The 19,183-nt window shown below is 45.9% G+C and overlaps 1 protein-coding gene across 1 annotated transcript in view; it reads left to right on the forward strand.

The window, feature by feature from the left end:
- Nucleotides 1–19,183, forward strand: part of LONP1 (lon peptidase 1, mitochondrial) — a 277,190-nt gene that overhangs the window by 128,081 nt on the left and 129,926 nt on the right. The window contains exon 8 of the mRNA XM_030219602.1: nt 14,707–14,927. Coding sequence (XP_030075462.1) covers nt 14,707–14,927 — 221 coding nt within the window. The remainder of the gene's footprint in view (nt 1–14,706; nt 14,928–19,183) is intronic.

Consider the following 19,183-nt stretch of genomic DNA (forward strand, 5'->3'; position numbering starts at 1 on the left):
CATTCCGGAGGTGTTAGAGTTTTTACAGGATGGTGTAGACAGAGGTCTTGCTCTTTCCTCTTTGAAGGTGCAGATTGCGGCTCTATCCTGTTTTCGTTGAAGGATACGGGGAGTCTCCTTGGCGTCTTCCCCGGATGTGGTTCGGTTTTTACGTGCTGTAAAGCTGATTCGTCCTCCTCGGCGGCCGGTTGTACCGCCGTGGGATTTGAACTTGGTGTTGGAAGTCTTGGTAGGGCCTCCCTTTGAGCCTTTGGGGTCGAGTACTCTTAAAGATCTTACTTTGAAGTCGGTGTTTTTGGTGGCTATTACTTCGGCGCAGTGAGTTTCGGAGTTGTAGGCTTTGTCTTGTCATAAGTACATAAGTACATAAGTAGTGCCATACTGGGAAAGACCAAAGGTCCATCTAGCCCAGCATCCTGTCACCGACAGTGGCCAATCCAGGTCAAGGGCACCTGGCACGCTCCCCAAACGTAAAAACATTCCAGACAAGTTATACCTAAAAATGAGGAATTTTTCCAGTCCATTTAATAGCGGTCTATGGACTTGTCCTTTAGGAATCTATCTAACCCCTTTTTAAACTCCGTCAAGCTAACCGCCCGTACCACGTTCTCCGGCAATGAATTCCAGAGTCTAATTACACGTTGGGTGAAGAAAAATTTTCTCCGATTCGTTTTAAATTTACCACACTGTAGCTTCAACTCATGCCCTCTAGTCCTAGTATTTTTGGATAGCGTGAACAGTCGCTTCACATCCACCCGATCCATTCCACTCATTATTTTATACACTTCTATCATATCTCCCCTCAGCCGTCTCTTCTCCAAGCTGAAAAGCCCTAGCCTTCTCAGCCTCTCTTCATAGGAAAGTCGTCCCATCCCCACTATCATTTTCGTCGCCCTTCGCTGTACCTTTTCCAATTCTACTATATCTTTTTTGAGATACGGAGACCAGTACTGAACACAATACTCCAGGTGCGGTCGTACCATGGAGCGATACAACGGCATTATAACATCCGCACACCTGGACTCCATACCCTTCCTAATAACACCCAACATTCTATTCGCTTTCCTAGCCGCAGCAGCACACTGAGCAGAAGGTTTCAGCGTATCATCGACGACGACACCCAGATCCCTTTCTTGATCCGTAACTCCTAACGCGGAACCTTGCAAGACGTAGCTATAATTCGGGTTCCTCTTACCCACATGCATCACTTTGCACTTGTCAACATTGAACTTCATCTGCCACTTGCACGCCCATTCTCCCAGTCTCGCAAGGTCCTCCTGTAATCGTTCACATTCCTCCTGCGACTTGACGACCCTGAATAATTTTGTGTCATCGGCGAATTTAATTACCTCACTAGTTATTCCCATCTCTAGGTCATTTATAAATACATTAAAAAGCAACGGACCCAGCACAGACCCCTGCGGGACCCCACTAACTACCCTCCTCCACTGAGAATACTGGCCACGCAATCCTACTCTCTGCTTCCTATCTTTCAACCAGTTCTTAATCCATAATAATACCCTACCTCCGATTCCATGACTCTGCAATTTCTTCAGGAGTCTTTCGTGCGGCACTTTGTCAAACGCCTTCTGAAAATCCAGATATACAATATCAACCGGCTCCCCATTGTCCACATGTTTGCTTACCCCCTCAAAAAAATGCATTAGATTGGTGAGGCAAGACTTCCCTTCACTAAATCCGTGCTGACTTTGTCTCATCAGTCCATGTTTTTGTATATGCTCTGCAATTTTATTCTTAATAATAGCCTCCACCATCTTGCCCGGCACCGACGTCAGACTCACCGGTCTATAATTTCCCGGATCTCCTCTGGAACCTTTCTTAAAATCGGAGTAACATTGGCTACCCTCCAGTCTTCCGGTATTACACTCGATTTTAGGGACAGATTGCATATTTCTAACAGTAGCTCCGCAAGTTCATTTTTTAGTTCTATTAATACTCTGGGATGAATACCATCAGGTCCCGGTGATTTACTACTCTTCAGCTTGCTGAACTGACCCATTACATCCTCCAAGGTTACAGAGAATTTGTTTAGTTTCTCCGACTCCCCCGCTTCAAATATTCTTTCCGGCACCGGTGTCCCCCCCAAATCCTCCTCGGTGAAGACCGAAGCAAAGAATTCATTTAATTTCTCCGCTACGGCTTTGTCCTCCTTGATCGCCCCTTTAACACCATTTTCGTCCAGCGGCCCAACCGACTCTTTGGCCGGTTTCCTGCTTTTAATGTATCTAAAAAAGTTTTTACTATGTATTTTTGCTTCCAACGCTAATTTCTTCTCAAAGTCCTTTTTTGCCCTCCTTATCTCCGCTTTGCATTTGGCTTGGCATTCCTTATGATCTATCCTGTTACTTTCAGTTGGTTCTCTTCTCCACTTTCTGAAGGATTGTTTTTTGGCTCTAATGATTTCCTTTATCTTACTGTTTAGCCACGCCGGCTGACGTTTAGTCTTTTTTCCCTTTTTTCTAATACGTGGAATATATTTGTCCTGAACCTCCAGGATGGTGTTTTTAAACAGCATCCACGCCTGATGCAAGTTTTTTACTCTGCGAGCTGCTCCTTTCAGTCTTTTTTTCACCATTTTTCTCATTTTGTCGTAATCACCTTTTCTATAGTTAAACGCTAGCGTACTTGATTTCCTAGTTTCACTTCCTTCAATGCCAATATCAAAACCGATCATATTATGATCACTGTTATCAAGCGGCCCTCGTATCGTTACCCCCTGCACTAGATCATGAGCACCACTAAGGACTAAGTCTAGTATTTTTCCTTCTCTTGTCGGCTCCTGAACTAGCTGTTCCATGAAGCTGTCCTTGATTTCATCAAGAAATCTTATGTCCCTTGCGTGTACAGATGTTACATTAACCCAGTCTATATGCGGGTAATTGAAATCCCCCATTATTATTGTGTTGCCCAGTTTGTTTGCGTCCCTGATTTCCTTTAACATTTCCGCATCCGTCTGTTCGTCCTGGCCAGGCGGACGGTAGTACACTCCTATCACTATCCTTTTCCCCTTTGCACATGGAATTTCAATCCACAGTGATTCCAAGGAGTGTTTTGCTTCCTGCAGAATTTTCAATCTATTTGATTCAAGGCTCTCGTTAATATACAATGCTACCCCTCCACCAATCCGATTCACCCTATCACTACGATATAATTTGTACCCCGGTATGACAGTGTCCTGGATTTCTCGAAGGAAAAGGTCTCTCTGAAGCCTGTTCCATCATTTTTACCCAAGGTAGTGTCGTCTTTCCACGTAAATCAGGACATTTCTTTGCCAGTGCTGGGAGATAAGTTCGGAGATGCGTCTCAGCGCCGTTTAGCCAAGCTGGATGTTCGGCTAGTCTTGAGGGTTTATTTATCCAGGACTCGGGAGTTTCGGTCTTCAGATAGGTTGTTTGTGTTGTACGGCGGTCCAAAGAAGGGAGCTGCAGCTTCTAAGGCAACTATTTCCAGGTGGTTGAAGGAGGCGGTTTTCTCGGCATATTTGATCAAGGGACGTAGAGTGCCTGACCAACTGAAGGCGCATTCGACCAGGGGAGTAGCTTCCTACTGGGCGGAGAGTGGTCTGGTTCCGCCTCAAGATATTTGCAGAGCGGCGGTGTGGTCCTCGTTGCATTCGTTTGTGAAACATTATAGACTGGATATGCAGACTAGGGAGGATGCCGGTTTTGATGCGGCAGTGTTGACTTCTGGGATTCAAGGTTCCCGCCCTTAGGAGTTGTACTGCTTTGGTACTTCCCAAGCGTCTTGACCGGTCTGGAGGGTCGCTGAGGAAGGTGAAATTAGGTCTTACCTGCTAATTTTCTTTCCTCTAGACCCTCCAGACCGGTCAAGAACCCTCCCGCTGTGTACATGTTTCTTTGTGGTGAGTATGATTGGCAGAGTTCTGGTGTTCTTATGGTCTATGTTGCTATGGCTGAAAGGTATCTAAATTTCAAGTCTTGCTATCCATATATTTCCTCTGCATTTCAGAGAGGGACTGTAGCGCTGTGGCGTTTGGTCAGTTGAAGCACGTGTTTCATGTTTTTTGTTTCTGAGTACAGGGTTCTTTGACCTTTCGGGGTTGTAATTGTTTATTGGTTTCATTTGTTTTCTGCTTTGTTAAGGATTTACTGGCTGCTTGGGGGTTGGCTGCTAGCTTATACTAGTTTAAGTTTTAGTGTTCTCAGTCTCCCTCTGCTGGTAGGCGTGCATAACCCAAGCGTCTTGACCGGTCTGGAGGGTCTAGAGGAAAGAAAATTAGCAGGTAAGACCTAATTTCACCTTATCCCTTCCTTTCTCTTAGAGATACTTTTTTTTTTTTGTACCCCGCGCTTTCCCACTCATGGCAGGCTCAATGCAGCTTAGGTACTTATTTGTACCTGGGGCAATGGAGGGTTAAGTGACTTGCCCAGAGTCACAAGGAGCTGCCTGTGCCTGCAGTGGGAATCGAACCCAGTTCCCCAGGACCAAAGTCCACCACTCTAACCACTAGGCCACTCCTCCACTTCTTCCAAACTGTTGGGTGATTCAGAGATCTACAGATCAGTACTTCTCACATTGGTGGTAGGAAAAATAATGGAGTCTCTGCTGAAAGAAAGGATAGTCAACTTTCTAGAAGCCAACGGGTTAAAGGACCCGAGGCAACATGGCTTTACCAAACAAAAATCCTGCCAAACGAATCTTATTGACTTTTTTTGACTGGTGACCAAAGAACTGGAAGAAGGACGTTCGCTAGATGTAATCTACTTGGATTTCACTAAATGGACTTGGGAAAAATCCACAATTCCAGGAATAACATGTATAGAATGTTTGTACGTTTGGGAAGCTTGCCAGGTGCCCTTGACCTGGATTGGCCGCTGTCGTGGACAAGATACTGGGCTCGATGGACCCTTGGTCTTTTCCCAGTGTGGCATTACTTATGTACTTATGACACGGTTCCCCACAGGAGGCTCTTAAATAAACTGGACGGGCTAAAGATAGGACCCGGAGTGGTGAACTGGATTAGGAAGTGGTTGACGGATAGACGCCAGAGGGTGGTGGTTAATGGAGTTCGCTCGGATGAGGGAAAGGTGAGTAGTGGAGTGCCTCAGGGATCAGTGCTGGGGCTGATTCTGTTCTATATATTTGTGAGTTTATTTATTTATTTATTGCATTTGTATTGCCGAAGGGTTAGAAGGTAAAGTTTGCCTATTTGCTGATGATACTAAGATTTGTAACAGAGTGGACACCTGGGAGGGAGTGGAAAACATGAAAAAGGATCTGCAGAAGCTAGAAGAATGGTCTAAAGTTTGGCAATTAAAATTCAATGCGAAGAAATGCAAAGTGATGCACTTAGGGAATAGAAATCCACGGGAGACGTGTGTTAGGCGGAGAGAGTCTGATACGTACAAGGAAGGAGGAGATAAATTTCTCCCTGCTTGTGTTTGTCTTGTAAAAGTACAGAAGGTAATATTTTGTGTGTGTGTGTGTGAGAGAGAGAGAAACTGTGTGTGTGTGCACCTGTCTGAAACAGAGAGTGTGAGAGTGATTTCAAAGAGAGAGAGAGTGTGAGTGTGTATGACCATCTCCTCCTTGCTCTCCTCTCTCCAGGTCCTTTCCCCTCCATGGGCACCATTTCTCCCCTTCCCGATCACAGTGTCCTCCTGTTTTCTCCTCTTTTCCCTTTACTTCCCCTCCATGGGCACCAGCTTTCCCCTGCCCGCCATGATCATCATTTCTCCCTTGTGTTTTTCATCCCCCATTTCTAGCATCTGTCCCTTTCAAACCTCTACTACTACTACTACTACTTCTCTCTCTCTACCCTCCTTCTACCAGCAATTTTTCCTGCTCTCCTGAATCCCTACCCCTCCCCCGTGGTCCTTTCTCTCTCTCTCTCTGTTCACTCCTGTACCCTCACTCCTCCTTGCCCCCCAGTCCACGTTCTCTCTCTTGTTGTACCTGCTGGGGCTAGTGGTTGGGAGGAGGGGCTAGTGCTGGGCAAACTTCTATAGTCTGTGCCCTGAAAATGACAGATACAAATCAAGGTAAGATATACACAAAACGTAGCACATGTGAGTTTATCTTGTTGGGCAGACTGGATTATTATTATTTATTGCATTTGTATCCCACATTCCCCCACCTATTTGCAGGCTCAATGTGGCTTGCATAGGTTTGTTAACATTATCATTTCAGGATATCAGATCAGATACAGTTAGTAATGTGTAAAGATTAGGAAGGGAAAAAGAAGAAGGAAGAGAGTGATTAGGGTGATTATCAAAGGTATGTTTGTGCAGCGCTGCGTACGCCTTGTAGCGCTATAGAAATGCTAAATAGTAGTAGTAGTAAGCATTCATAATTGAGTGGGTTGGTGAGGTGACTTAGTGAGGCTGTGGATTCTTATTGTAGGCCTTGTTGAAGAAGAATGTCTTCAGAGATTTTCGAAAGATAGTTGTTTCGTTGATTGCTTTCAAGTCTGTTGGTAATGCATTCCATAACTGCGTGCTCATGTAAGAGAAGGTAGAGGCATGCATCAGCTTGTATTTAAGTCCTTTGCAGCTGGGGTAGTGCAAGTTGCGAAATTTGCGGGATGATCTTGTGGCTTTTCTAGGAGGTAGGTCTACGAGGTTTAGCATGTAGATTGGGGCGTCTGCGTAGATGATTTTGTGTACAATCGTGCAGATCTTGAACGCAATGCGTTCCTTAAGTGGGAGCCAGTGAAGTTTCTCTCTTAGGAGTTTTGCACTTTCATATTTAGTTTTTCCAAATATGAGTCTGGCGGCCGTATTCTGGGCAGTTTGGAGTTTTTTGATTGTCTTTTCTTTGCATCCGTCGTACAGTGCATTGCAGTAGTCCAGGTGACTTATTACCAATGACTGTACCAGGGTACGGAAGATGTATCTCGGGAAGAAAGGTTTTACTCTTTTGAGTTTCCACATGGTGTAGAACATCTTTTTCGTCGTGTTTTTCACTTGGGTATCAAGAGTGAGGTTTCGATCAAAGGTGACTCCAAGAATTTTCAAGTTTTGTGAGACAGGGAGGGAGCAGTATGATGTGATTATGGTGGAGAAATTTTTTGTGTTATGTTGTGAGGTGAGTACAAGACGTGTTTTTTCTGTGTTAAGTTTTAGTTGGAATGCATCTGCCCAAGTGTGCATTATTTGGAGGCTTTGGTTGATTTCGTTGGTGATTTCATTTAGATCATGTTTGAATGGGATGTAGATTGTGACGTCATCTGCATAAATGTAGGGATTGAGGTTTTGATTGGCTAGTAGTTTGGCTACAGGTGTCATAATTAGGTTGAATAGTGTTGGTTAGAGAGGGGATCCTTGGGGAATTCCACACTCAGGTTTCCATGGGGGTGGTCTGTCCGCGTTCGTTGTTACTTGGTATGATCTGGTGGTCAGGAATCCTTTGAACCATTTGAGAACTGTGCCTCCTACTCCGAAGTATTCTAGTATATGTATTAGTTTATCATGGTTAACCATGTCAAAGGCGCTGGACATGTCGAATTGCAGGAGGAGGATGCTGTTACCAGTCGCAATTGCCTGTTTGTCCGAGTTAATTTCGGACACTAGTACCGTTTCGGTGCTGTGATTCGACCGAAATCCTGATTGAGACTCGTGCAGAATTGAGTGTTTATTTAGGTATTCGTTAAGTTGCAGGTCTTTTTCTGCCGTCATCTACTATGTTACTATATGCTTTTTACTGTCTAATTAGGGTACGCTCACGTCGCGGGTGGGAAGCCGTTCGCACATGCGCAGTGCGTTCGGTCCGCGCGATGGTGCATTCTGGAGACTTCTTTTTGTTTTTCTAAGTTCCGGACTCCTGGGCTGTCGCGGACGATGACCCATACGTAAGAATATTGAGTCTGCTGTCCTCAGAGAATACCTGCTTACAGGTATGTATCTTCATTGTTTTGTCCATATTGGGGTACACAGTTAAATTAAAATCACCCTCCTTAATAATCTGCCCTCCACGTGCCAAAGAAGGATCTGACTCGAGTCATCCAAAAATAGTCTCTGCTCCTCATTGGGGCCATATGAATTAACCAGTGTACATTATGGAGTCCAGTAAGACAATAAGGATAAAATATTGCACCTCCTTGTCCTGCACCGTGTTATGGACCTGCCAGGTACAATCAACAGAGAATGCTATCAATACCCCTGCAGGTTTCTTATGGTGAAAATTGGAAGCATAATAGATGAATAATGCTTATGGGTACATAGCCTCTCATGTGCTGGCAAGAGGTATGTGTGTTGTATAAAAAAGATTTCAGCTCTTTAACACTTTAGTGTCCAATGTTCCCGAATAAGCCATATGGGAACAGATTGATGGGAACACTGAACACTAAAATTAAATAAAAGTTGACATTTAATAAAAGGAAAATTAAGGCCTCAGGCATTCAATGTCAACAGGATCAGATTATTCATAGTAATTCAAAGAAATAGAACAAATTATCTGGCCAGCTTAGAGAAGCCACCTAATCTGACAAAGCTGAAATGAGGTATCTTCCCCATCAGACCAAAATATATCTACCCCCACATAATGCTCCCTCCCTAACCCCCTTCTATAAATATAGGTGACACCCGGAGGTTAATAAACCAATAGAGAGAAGTGCTCAGCCAATAGCCACCCCAAAATGATGATCAAACATAGAACAGAATCTTTATACATAAACAGAGTATACAGAAGTGTAAACTGGCATTTAAGAAAACAAAGTAGACCTGATCCAAGAGACTCAATAGAGGTGTTGAAAGAGTTCAAGTAGCCTTTGTCTGGGAAGGAGGTATCAGAGTGTTGGCTGCGCAATCGCCCCTTCCCCTTTGTAACATGGTGCCACTTCAAGCAATACCGTGGTCTGGCTGAGACTGTCATCTGCCCCAGTGACGTGGCAGAATCCGATCCTAGTTTTGGAACGCGCTCATGCACCTCCACCAGGGAGCAAAGTTGGTGTAGCTTCCCATCTTTATAAAAGGACAGGGCAAAGGTTTGTACGGAAGGCCTTGAGTGCGCAGATGTAAAGTCACTGGTTTCAATTCCCATCGCCTCCAAAGGGTCACTGCCACCAAGTCTTGATAAATGAAATAGAATGAGAGTCCCAAACAAAATGGTCCGTTGGCCGTATCTGGAAGAGTTGATTATCTGTGGATATGACTATACAGCAGTATTATGTTCAACGGAATTGACCATTGTCATGGCGAATAATGAACTGGCAAAAAAAGCTATGTGTCAGCTTTGACTACAAACTCTATAACTCTTCCAACTGCATCATTGTTGGCTGGTATAATGACAAGCCAGTTTATCTAGCTAGCAGTGTTTATGGGGTAAAGCCAAAGGTGATTGTACTGGATGGTCATCCAAAAAGAGGAAAGTTTCTGTCAAGGTTCCATTGCTTGTGACAAAATACAACACCTTTATCGGAGCTGTCAACTGGATGAACTAGAATATTGGAAATTACCACATCGGTGTAAGGTCAAAGAAATGATGGTGGGCAGTGTTCGTTTTCTGGGTTGAAACAGCCATCTGCAATAATGACAAATATATAAGACAACTGAGAGAGCCAATAGCCTCTTGTTTTATTGGAATTTTGTTGTAACTTTGTTAGAATATATTAGATCAAGTATGCAGACATGCCAAAGAATCCAGGTCGTCCAAGAAGTGGCAAACCGCTTGATAAGAGTACCTCCAGTTGTGTTCCTCAACAGCACAAATCATTGGTGCTGCCCTACACCAAAGCAGAATCAATGTGCAGTTTGCAGAAAGAGCAGCACTAAATGAGAGTCAATTGCATGAAATTTGTTTCAGTGACTTCCATACATTTTTGACTTCATTATGGCCATCTCATTATGATTAGGCTAGCCTGTAACACTATGATTCTTCTATACAGTACAAAAACTGTCAGTTTGATTCTAGTATCAGTTGTTGTGATTCATGTAATCAAAAGAATGTAAAACATTTGTCATCTTGATTCTGTTCTCTTTTAGTATAGCCCCATTGTGCTCCATGTTGCAATATTGGAATTTTTAGAAATTAATAAATATATATCAACTTGGCACGTGTTCAGCAGGTAAATGAATGTGTTTTAGAAATCTAGGGTGAAAATAAATATTTGAGCAAAAATGGGTTAAGAAGCTAGGACTCTTCTGCTTGGAGAAGTAACTGAGAAGGGGGATATGTATATGATAGAGGTCTACAAAATCCTTAGTGAAGGAGAACTGGTAAACCCACCTCCCCTCTTCCCCCTTTCTCTATCTCTGTTAATGGCTCTCACATCCTCCCTGTCTCCTCGGCTCGTAACCTTGGAGTCATCTTTGATTCCTCTCTCTCCTTCTCTGCCCATATTCAACAGATCGCCAAAACCTGTCGCTTCTTTATCTACAATATTAGCAAAATTTGTCCCTTCCTTTCTGAATACGCTGCTAGAACCCTTATCCACACCCTTGTCGCCTCTCGCTTGGACTATTGCAATTTACTTCTCACTGGTCTTCCGCTCAGCCATCTCTCTCCTCTCCAATCTGTCCAAAATTCTGTGGCACGACTTGTTTTCCACCAGAATCATTATACCCACACTAGCCCGCTCCTCAACTCACTTCACTGGCTCCCTGTCCGTTTCTGCATTGTTTAAACTTCTCTTACTGACCTTTAAATGCATCCACTCTGCAGCCCCCCATTACCTCTCCGTTCTCATCTCTCCCTACATTCCTCCCCGTGAACTCCGCTCACGGACAAATCTCTCTTGTCGCCCTCCTTCTCCTCCACTGCTAACTCCAGGCTTCGCTCCTTTTCTCTCGCGGCACCTTATGCCTGGAATAGACTTCCTGGACCTATACGTTTAACTCCATCTCTACCTGTTTTCAAATCTATGCTGAAAACCCACCTTTTCACTACTGCTTTTGGCTCCTAGCCACAATTGCCCTCCCCTTGTCCCTTCCTCCCTTCTCACCCATTACTTCCCTCACCTGTAACTGTTTTGTCTGTCTGTATTATTTAGATTGTAAGCTCTTTTGGGCAGGGACTGTCTCTTTGTATCAGTTGTTCAGCGCTGCGTGCATCTGGTAGCGCTATACAAATGCTAATAATAATAATAATAAACGTGATTCTATTGTTTACGCTTTCAAAAAGTAAAAAGATGAAGGGACAATTCATGAGGTTACGTGGAATAATTTTAAAACAAATAGGAAAAAATACTTTTTAATTCAGTGAATAGTTAAACTCTAAACTTGCCATAGGACAGTGGTCGGCAAACTCATTAGTCAACAGAGCCAAATATCAACAGTACAATGATTGAAATTTCTTTTGAGAGCCAAATTTTTTAAACTTAAACTATATAGGTAAGTACATTGTTATTAACTTAATTAGGGTACTCCTAAGCAGACCTTTGCTAAAAACGTCCTCAATCTGATTGAGGTACGTTCGCTGAGGTCGACCCCTTCCAATTTTCCCGTCCACACTCGTCTTGTATACTTGTTTCGTCTATCTCCTTTTGTTCATCCTCTCTATATGTCCAAACCATCTCAACATACCTTTCTCAATCCTCAACACTACATCTCTTTCACTCCACAACGCTCCCTAAAATTAACTTAATAAACTTTACTTATAATAATAAAGCCACCAACACAAAATAATTACAATTCTTAAATTGATGACAAAAATACCTGTAGGATTTGCAGCTGGTTGGAAAAGTACAGGTAACTTTATGCTTCGAGTAGCTACTTTTGTCACCCACGCGCGATTTGCGGACGCGACTAGCATTAACCACTGCACATTGAGACTGCTGACTGACTGGCTCACTCAACTTGTGCATGAATCGCGCGCCTCCTCCGCGCGTACAGGCCAATTGAAACTTCGTGGCCCCTAAATGCGCAGAACGGCAGCGAGTGGAGGGGAAAGTGCCGCTGGTGGTAGAACCTTGGAGGGGAGGCAAAGCGCTTCGGACAGAGGCAGGTGGAATTGCCAACCGCAGGGGTGCGGATTTTAACTACAATTCTAGTCTTTCCTGCGGGGACACGTGCCCGGAAGTAATACATTATAGAACACGATGCAAAGATATGACTTGACGATACGCGTTGACATTTTATCTTTCTGTTTTCTCAATAAGTCGCTTCAGAGCACTCGCCTAAAGATAAAGACACATAAACAGCAACTAAGTATATAAAAATAGAAATAAGAAAACCAGTCCTACAAGTATTTTTATTTGTTATTACACAAGCTTATATTTCTTTGTCACTATCATCGTCTGTTTCACTTATTTCCAACTCAGAACTCAGAGTTATTATTAAATCGCTTTCCAAATTATCCCTTGTTAGGTCATTATTAACATAATTATCTTCTTCTTTCGCCCGATCACACGCTTTTTTCCACACTTCATGAGAAACAGTTCCACACTCTTCAACGGAATAGATATTCCTTCCACTGCTTCATTTTGCATGAACTTCAGCATGTTAAAAATTATCTCAAGCGCCTGACTTTGAAGCATTATCCACCCCCCACTTTCGAAGACATTGTCACAAGCAGCAAAAGCGGTGTGGGTGGCATCGAGTGCACATGTTCTGAGTCCCGAGAGAGAATGGCAATTTCACGTACTACACCCCCGTCTAACGCCACTTCTTCAAAATAGACTCGCCCAGGCCGAAAACCGACTTCTGCGCATGGGCCACGAAGTTTCAATCGCACTGTACATGCACGCCTGCACATGGTATTTTTGGAAGAGCCACACTCAAGGGGCCAAAGGAGCCGCATGTGGCTCGCGAGCCGTGGTTTGCCGACCACTGCCATAGGATGTTGTAAAAGCAGTTAAAATATCTGGGTTTAAAAAAGGTTTGAATAAGTTCCTGGAGAAAAAGGTCACAAACTGGCTATTAAGATAGACACGGTGAAAGCCATGACCTATTCTTGAGTTTAGTAGCATGGAATTTTGCTGCTCTTTGGGATTCTGCCAGGTACTTGTGACTGCATTGGCCACTGTTTGAAGCAAGATACTGGGCTAGATGACTTTCGGACTGACCCACTATGGCTTATGTTCTTAAGTATGTATTATGACATACTAGGAATAAATGCCCGTTTCTGAGGGCAATGAAACGGGCGCTAGCAAGGGGCCCCCTCCCTCCGAGCTACTTGCCTTGTTCGGTGTTCGCGTCGCTGTGTGTGGGTGGGGTTTTGTTTTTTTTTTTGTTTGCTGCGCCTCCGTGGCCGTGCCTGTGGCGTTTCGGTTTCGGGCCTCGAGTGTTATAGCTCCGCCCTCGACGTCATGACGTTTTGACGCGAGGGCGGTGCAGACACTCCAGGGCACACCGGATATCTCGGGCGCCTCAACTTCCGTGGAGGCTTCAGAACGTTGGGGTTGCCTTTTATAAAGATAGATAAGTGTGTTCAGGGGAGGCGTTTTGGTAGGTGCATGATATAATTCAAAATGTACAAAATACTTACCCTTGTGCTTCAGCTGCATACATTTACACCTGCTCCTGAACTGGTGTAAAATGTATGTGGCTACATTATAGCCATGATTTCAGCAAGTTGTATGCTGGTATTTTATAAAGACACATAGCTACCTATATGTCTTTTATAAAATAACAATAGAAATATCTTAAATTGTCTAGAGTGCACTAACATATATCAAAAACTGGTGGATGCACTCTTGCTATACACTCTGTGGGAAATTGCACAATCCTGATATATATCATATATTTTATAAACTAGCCTCAATAGCCCAGGGAACCATTAATTAGGACTCCACTGAATTGGCCTGTATCATGGGCTCCTCCTCCTTCCGAAAAAACATCCACAAGTACCAAAAAAACTCCCTACATAGGGGAGAAAAAGATCTTGTGAATAAAAAACGGATGAAGGGGTATTTTAATGATCTAATTCAAATATCAATATGGCTATAAATGCATTATACCACAGAGAGTATTAAATGGAAGTAAAGAAAATATATGTATAGTCACTTCACAATCCTCTTAGAGTTGTATACTGAAACGGTATTCAAAAAAGAACCATTGTTTGGTTTAGAATCTTTTTTCAATGTTGGAATAAACCACTTATCTTAAAGCCTGGGAATGTTGTCACTTCCAAAACTCAAAATCGAGTCACCAAATTCACCAAAAACAATCCACCAGAAACTGTAGTAAACGGTTCTCCACTCTGGTTCATGTCCTTCAGTCACATGTAGTTCCGGTTGTAAAGTGAAATATTTTAACGTGGGTGCTGCTAGAGCGGTAAATCTGCTCAGCCGTGATGTCTTCTTAATTTGGGCTATTGAGGCTAGTTTATAAAATATATGATATATATCAGGATTGTGCAATTTCCCACAGAGTGTATAGCAAGAGTGCATCCACCAGTTTTTATAAAATAACCTCAAAATAAGTGCCTACTTGACCTCCCCACCTAGGCAACCTGTTATAAAATTACCCTCCACATAGATAAAATTTTCATAGGATCTCTGGTTAAGCAGATTTCAGAACAAACTGTGCTACATTCTCTTATTAGATGTTTGAACAATTCTTCGTATTGCTATGCTTTACTTACAGCAGCTTTTCTGAGGCAGCCTGATCAGCACTCACCTCACAGATGCCTTTGCAATCTCTAATTGGCTCTACAGATGGGCCACGAACTGCAAGGGTGACATCTGTTAGCAGGTCTGAGCCCATCGAGCTGGCCTACCAAATAACATTTAAAGCTCTTCCTGGAAAGCTGGAACCAGTTAATGTCCCGTGCTGACGTGTGTTTTAGGTGGAGGAGAAGATCAAGCAGACCCATCGCAAGTACCTTCTGCAGGAGCAACTGAAGATCATTAAAAAGGAGTTGGGCTTGGAGAAGGAAGACAAGGACGCCATTGAAGAGAAGTTCCGAGAGAGGCTGGGCGGCCTGGTGGTACCTCAGCATGTGATGGAAGTGATCGATGAAGAACTAAGCAAACTTAACTTACTGGACAATCATTCTTCAGAGTTCAAGTGAGTGGCCTCCCACTTATCTCTCCAAAAGTGTAGAAAAATATTTATTTATTTATACTTTTAAATTCTTCTGAGGTATGGAACAGCAGGGTATTTGTTAATTGTACATCTAAAGAAGGCGGTCTACTTAGTCCACCCCTTAGTTTTTTTTTTTTTTAATTATTATTATCTGGATATTAATATCTGTTCTAAAGTTGTTCAGCTAACTCTGGTCAGCTAAATATCTGTTTTAAATTTATTTTAACAGTGTTGACTGACCAGCACTGAATATCAGCACCTACGAGCTAAAGTTGAACCATGAATTGGGTATATCCCTCAACAACTCTTAATTGGCTACATTTTTGATGGAAAAAACTTTCCTGGACAAAATTTAACTGATGAGCAGTGGTGGGGGTGGGAATAGTTGAACTCAGGAGAAATCTTCAACACTATAGCAGTTATTTGGTCAAAGCTGTAATACAATTTATTGTCCAATTCAAAATTTTGATTGCAGTTAATTACATTTTTACTTAGTGTCCTCAGAAGACCAGCCTAAACCTTATGGGTTATGTGTCTGTCAACCAGCAGCTGGAGATAAAGAAAACAGAAATGTTCTCTACCCTATAGGGTACCGTATAACTCTCATAATTCAGATTTATCTCCAGCAGGTGGAAGATGCTTCTCTGTGTATTTCTTGCTCCTAAATCAGTTACCATACTGGTTTTCAGTGGAGCAGGAGGTATTCTGAATTGGCAGTTCAAAGAGTCTGCCAGGGGGCATACAAGGTGGTGCTGTGTGTCCCTTTCCTCTTCCTCCCCTTGGATTTGTCCATCTTTCTTGTACCGAGGATTAAAATAAACAGAAAAAAAAAAAGCACCATGGCTTAGCAGCAGGGTGGCACCAGACTGATCCAGTGGACAGGATGTTGGACCAGGGCATGGTGATTCCCTTGTTTCTCAAGGGAGCCCGATGAGATGGAGATGAAAGTTGGAAGCCGCAGTAAGTTAAGATTACCTCTGGTATTCGTCTTTACATCCTGTTGCATGTTGGGCAAAAAGCCACTTGCTTCAAGGTTTCATATGTGACGCTTTATCACCTTGGTGACTAGTACAGGGCTCATCATGGGTATGTTGCAACATGAGTTTTTGTGTGACTGGGACACAGCCTAGATCATTTCTTAGTCATCTGAATAAGCAAATCTTTGTGGATCTGGAACATCTCCTTGGCATTATAGAGTATTCTCAGATCATCATCCTGACAACCATCCAGTGTCAACAGGTGTACTTTAGGTTCTCCGAGGACAAGCAGGCTGCTTGTTCTCACGACTGGGTTGACGTCCACGGCAGCCCATACCAACCGGAAAAAAACTTTGCGGGCGGTCCCGCACGCAGGGCACACCCACCGCGCATGCGTGGCCGTCTTCCCGCCCGTGCGCGACCGTTCCCGCTCAGTTTTTTCCTATTCCGCGCTGGAGAGAGACGTGTTATCGTCTCTCTCTTTGTCAGCCCCGGAAACCGGATTGCGGCCTAGCCGCGGTTTTTTCTTGTTTAGCGTACGCGTTCGCGTAGTCTTTTTTCATTAAAAAAAAAAAAAAGAAAGACCTCGTTCTTAGCCATGAGGGTGCTTCGTCGTGGCCTTGTGGCCGCGCGGTCGTTTCCTTTTCGGGTGTGCTTTTCACCGCCACCATCGACGACTTTGACCTCGCCGACGCGATTTTTCCGTCGATGTCCTCGAAGGTCCCGAGCGGATTCAAAAAGTGTGGTCGGTGCGGCCGGCAGATCTCGCAGACCGATACCCACGCTTGGTGCCTCCAGTGCCTTGGCCCGGAGCATAATTCCAAGGCGTGCACCTTGTGTCTCGGCTTAAGGAAGCGGGCACAGGTGGCGGGGCAAGTTCTTCGGGACCGTCTTTTTGGAACTTGCGCCGGTCCTTCGACGTCGACCTCGACGGCATCGGTGTCGACGGCCGGGTCTTCGGTACCGGTACCGATGTCGACGAAATCGGCGCCGACTCTGGCACCGACCCCAGGAGCACAGGTACCGGTGGTCCGGCCGGTGACGGCGGGGGTGAGCGGCCACGCGGGCAGTCGGCCCCGGCTACTCCCTCTACCCAGGGCCATCGGGACCGAACCTTGTCAGATCCGATTCCTCGAGGCCGGGGGGGGGGGGGTTCTACCTCCTCTTCGTCTCTTCCGCCGAGCGCCGATGACGGGCATCGAAAGAAAGCAAAGAAGCACCATCATCGGTCGCCCACGGCGCACGGGACTGCCAGCTCTGGTACTTCGAGGGACGACTCGACGCCCAGGAAGCGGCACTGCCAGGAGGAGCGTTCCCCCTCGGTTGAAGAGGTGTCGCTGCATCAGTCCGCGGGTACTTCGGTACCGTCTCCTGGACCCGAGCAGCTTCCGGCACCGACACCCACACCAGCCCCCCTGCCTTTCCCGACAGCGGGCCTCGACGAATGCCTCCGAGCCATCCTTCCCGGGATCCTGGAAGGACTGATGCGCCAGGCTGTGCCGGCACTGGGGGTGCTTGCGCCCTCGGCGCCGTTGATGGAGGCGCCGGTGTGATCTGGCCCGATGCCGAGGCCTCCGACGCCGCTTGCGGCACCGGTGTCGACCGCCACGCAGGTGGAATCCCCGTCGACGTCGATGGAGGGAGCTTCGTCCCCGCCGGCGCGGGAGTCCACCGCTCGACGCCATCATCGAGGACGTGGTTCCTCGCAGTCGAGACGGGCCCGGTTGAGGTCTGAGCTGAAAGAACTCATGTCCGACACCGAGGAGGAGGAGGCCTTGTGGGGGGAGGAGGAGGACCCCAGATATTTCTCTTCAGAGGAGTCTGTGGGCCTTCCCTCCGACCCCAGTCCTTCACCAGAGAGGAAGCTCTCGCCCCCTGAGAGCCTCTCCTTTGCCTCTTTTGTCAGGGATATGTCTATTTGCATTCCCTTTCCCGTGGTCACTGTGGATGAGCCGAGGGCGGAGATGCTCGAAGTCCTCGACTATCCATCACCACCTAGAGAGTCTTCCATGGTGCCGTTTCACAATGTCCTTAAGGAGACACTGCTTCGGAACTGGCTGAAGCCACTATCTAATCCCACCATCCCCAAGAAAGTGGAGTCCCAATACAGGATCCACTCAGACCCAGAGTTGATGCGACCTCAATTGCCTCATGACTCGGCGGTCGTGGACTCTGCTCTCAAGAGAGCACGGAGTTCGAGGGATACCGCCTCGGCGCCCCCTGGGCGGGAGTCTCGCACTCTGGACTCGTTTGGGAGGAAGGCCCAATCTTCCATGCTCGTGACCCGCATCCAGTCATACCAGCTCTACACGAGCATTCATATGCGGAACAATGTGAGGCAACTGGCGGACCTGGTCGACAAGCTCCCCCCGGAGCAGTCCAGGCCTTTTCAGGAGGTGGTCAGGCAGCTGAAGGCGTGCAGAAAGTTCCTGTCCAGGGGTATCTGACACCTGTGATGTGGCATCTCGAGCTGCGGCCCAAGGTATAGTGATGCGCAGACTCTCCTGGCTGCGTGCCTCTGACCTGGACAACCGCACCCAGCAGCGACTGGCGGATGTCCCTTGCCAGGGGGATAACATTTTTGGCGAGAAGGTCGAGCAGTTGGTGGACCAATTACACCAGCGGGAAACCGCTCTCGACAAGCTCTCCCACCGGGCACCTTCAGCATCCACCTCTGCAGGTGGACGTTTTTCCCGGGCCCGGCAGGCTGCACCCTACGCCTACAGCAAGCGTAGGTACACCCAGCCGGCCTGAAGGCCTCCTCAGGCACAGGGACAGTCCCAGCGCGCTTGTTCCCGTCAACAGCGTACGCCTAATCAGCCCTCTGCGCCTCCACAGCAAAAGCAGAGGACGGGCTTTTGACTGGATCCATGGGAACATAGCCACCATCAAAGTGTCCGTCGGGGGGAGGTTGAAAGTTTTTCACCAAAGGTGGCCTCTTATAACCTCTGACCAGTGGGTTCTCCAAATAGTGCAGTGCGGATACACCCTGAATTTGGTCTCCACTCCACCAAATTGCCCACCGGAAGCCCAATCCTTCAGCTCCCATCACAAGCAGGTACTTGCAGAGGAACTCTCCACCCTTCTCAGCGCCAATGCGGTCGAGCCCGTGCCACCCGGGCAGGAAGGGCAGGGATTCTATTCCAGGTACTTCCTTGTGGAAAAGAAAACAGGGGGGATGCGCCCCATCCTAGACCTGAGAGGCCTGAACAAATATCTGGTCAAAGAAAAGTTCAGGATGCTTTCCTTGGGCACCCTTCT

Source organism: Microcaecilia unicolor, chromosome 11 (genome assembly GCF_901765095.1).
Source record: "Microcaecilia unicolor chromosome 11, aMicUni1.1, whole genome shotgun sequence".
In the NCBI taxonomy this organism is placed as follows: domain Eukaryota; kingdom Metazoa; phylum Chordata; class Amphibia; order Gymnophiona; family Siphonopidae; genus Microcaecilia; species Microcaecilia unicolor.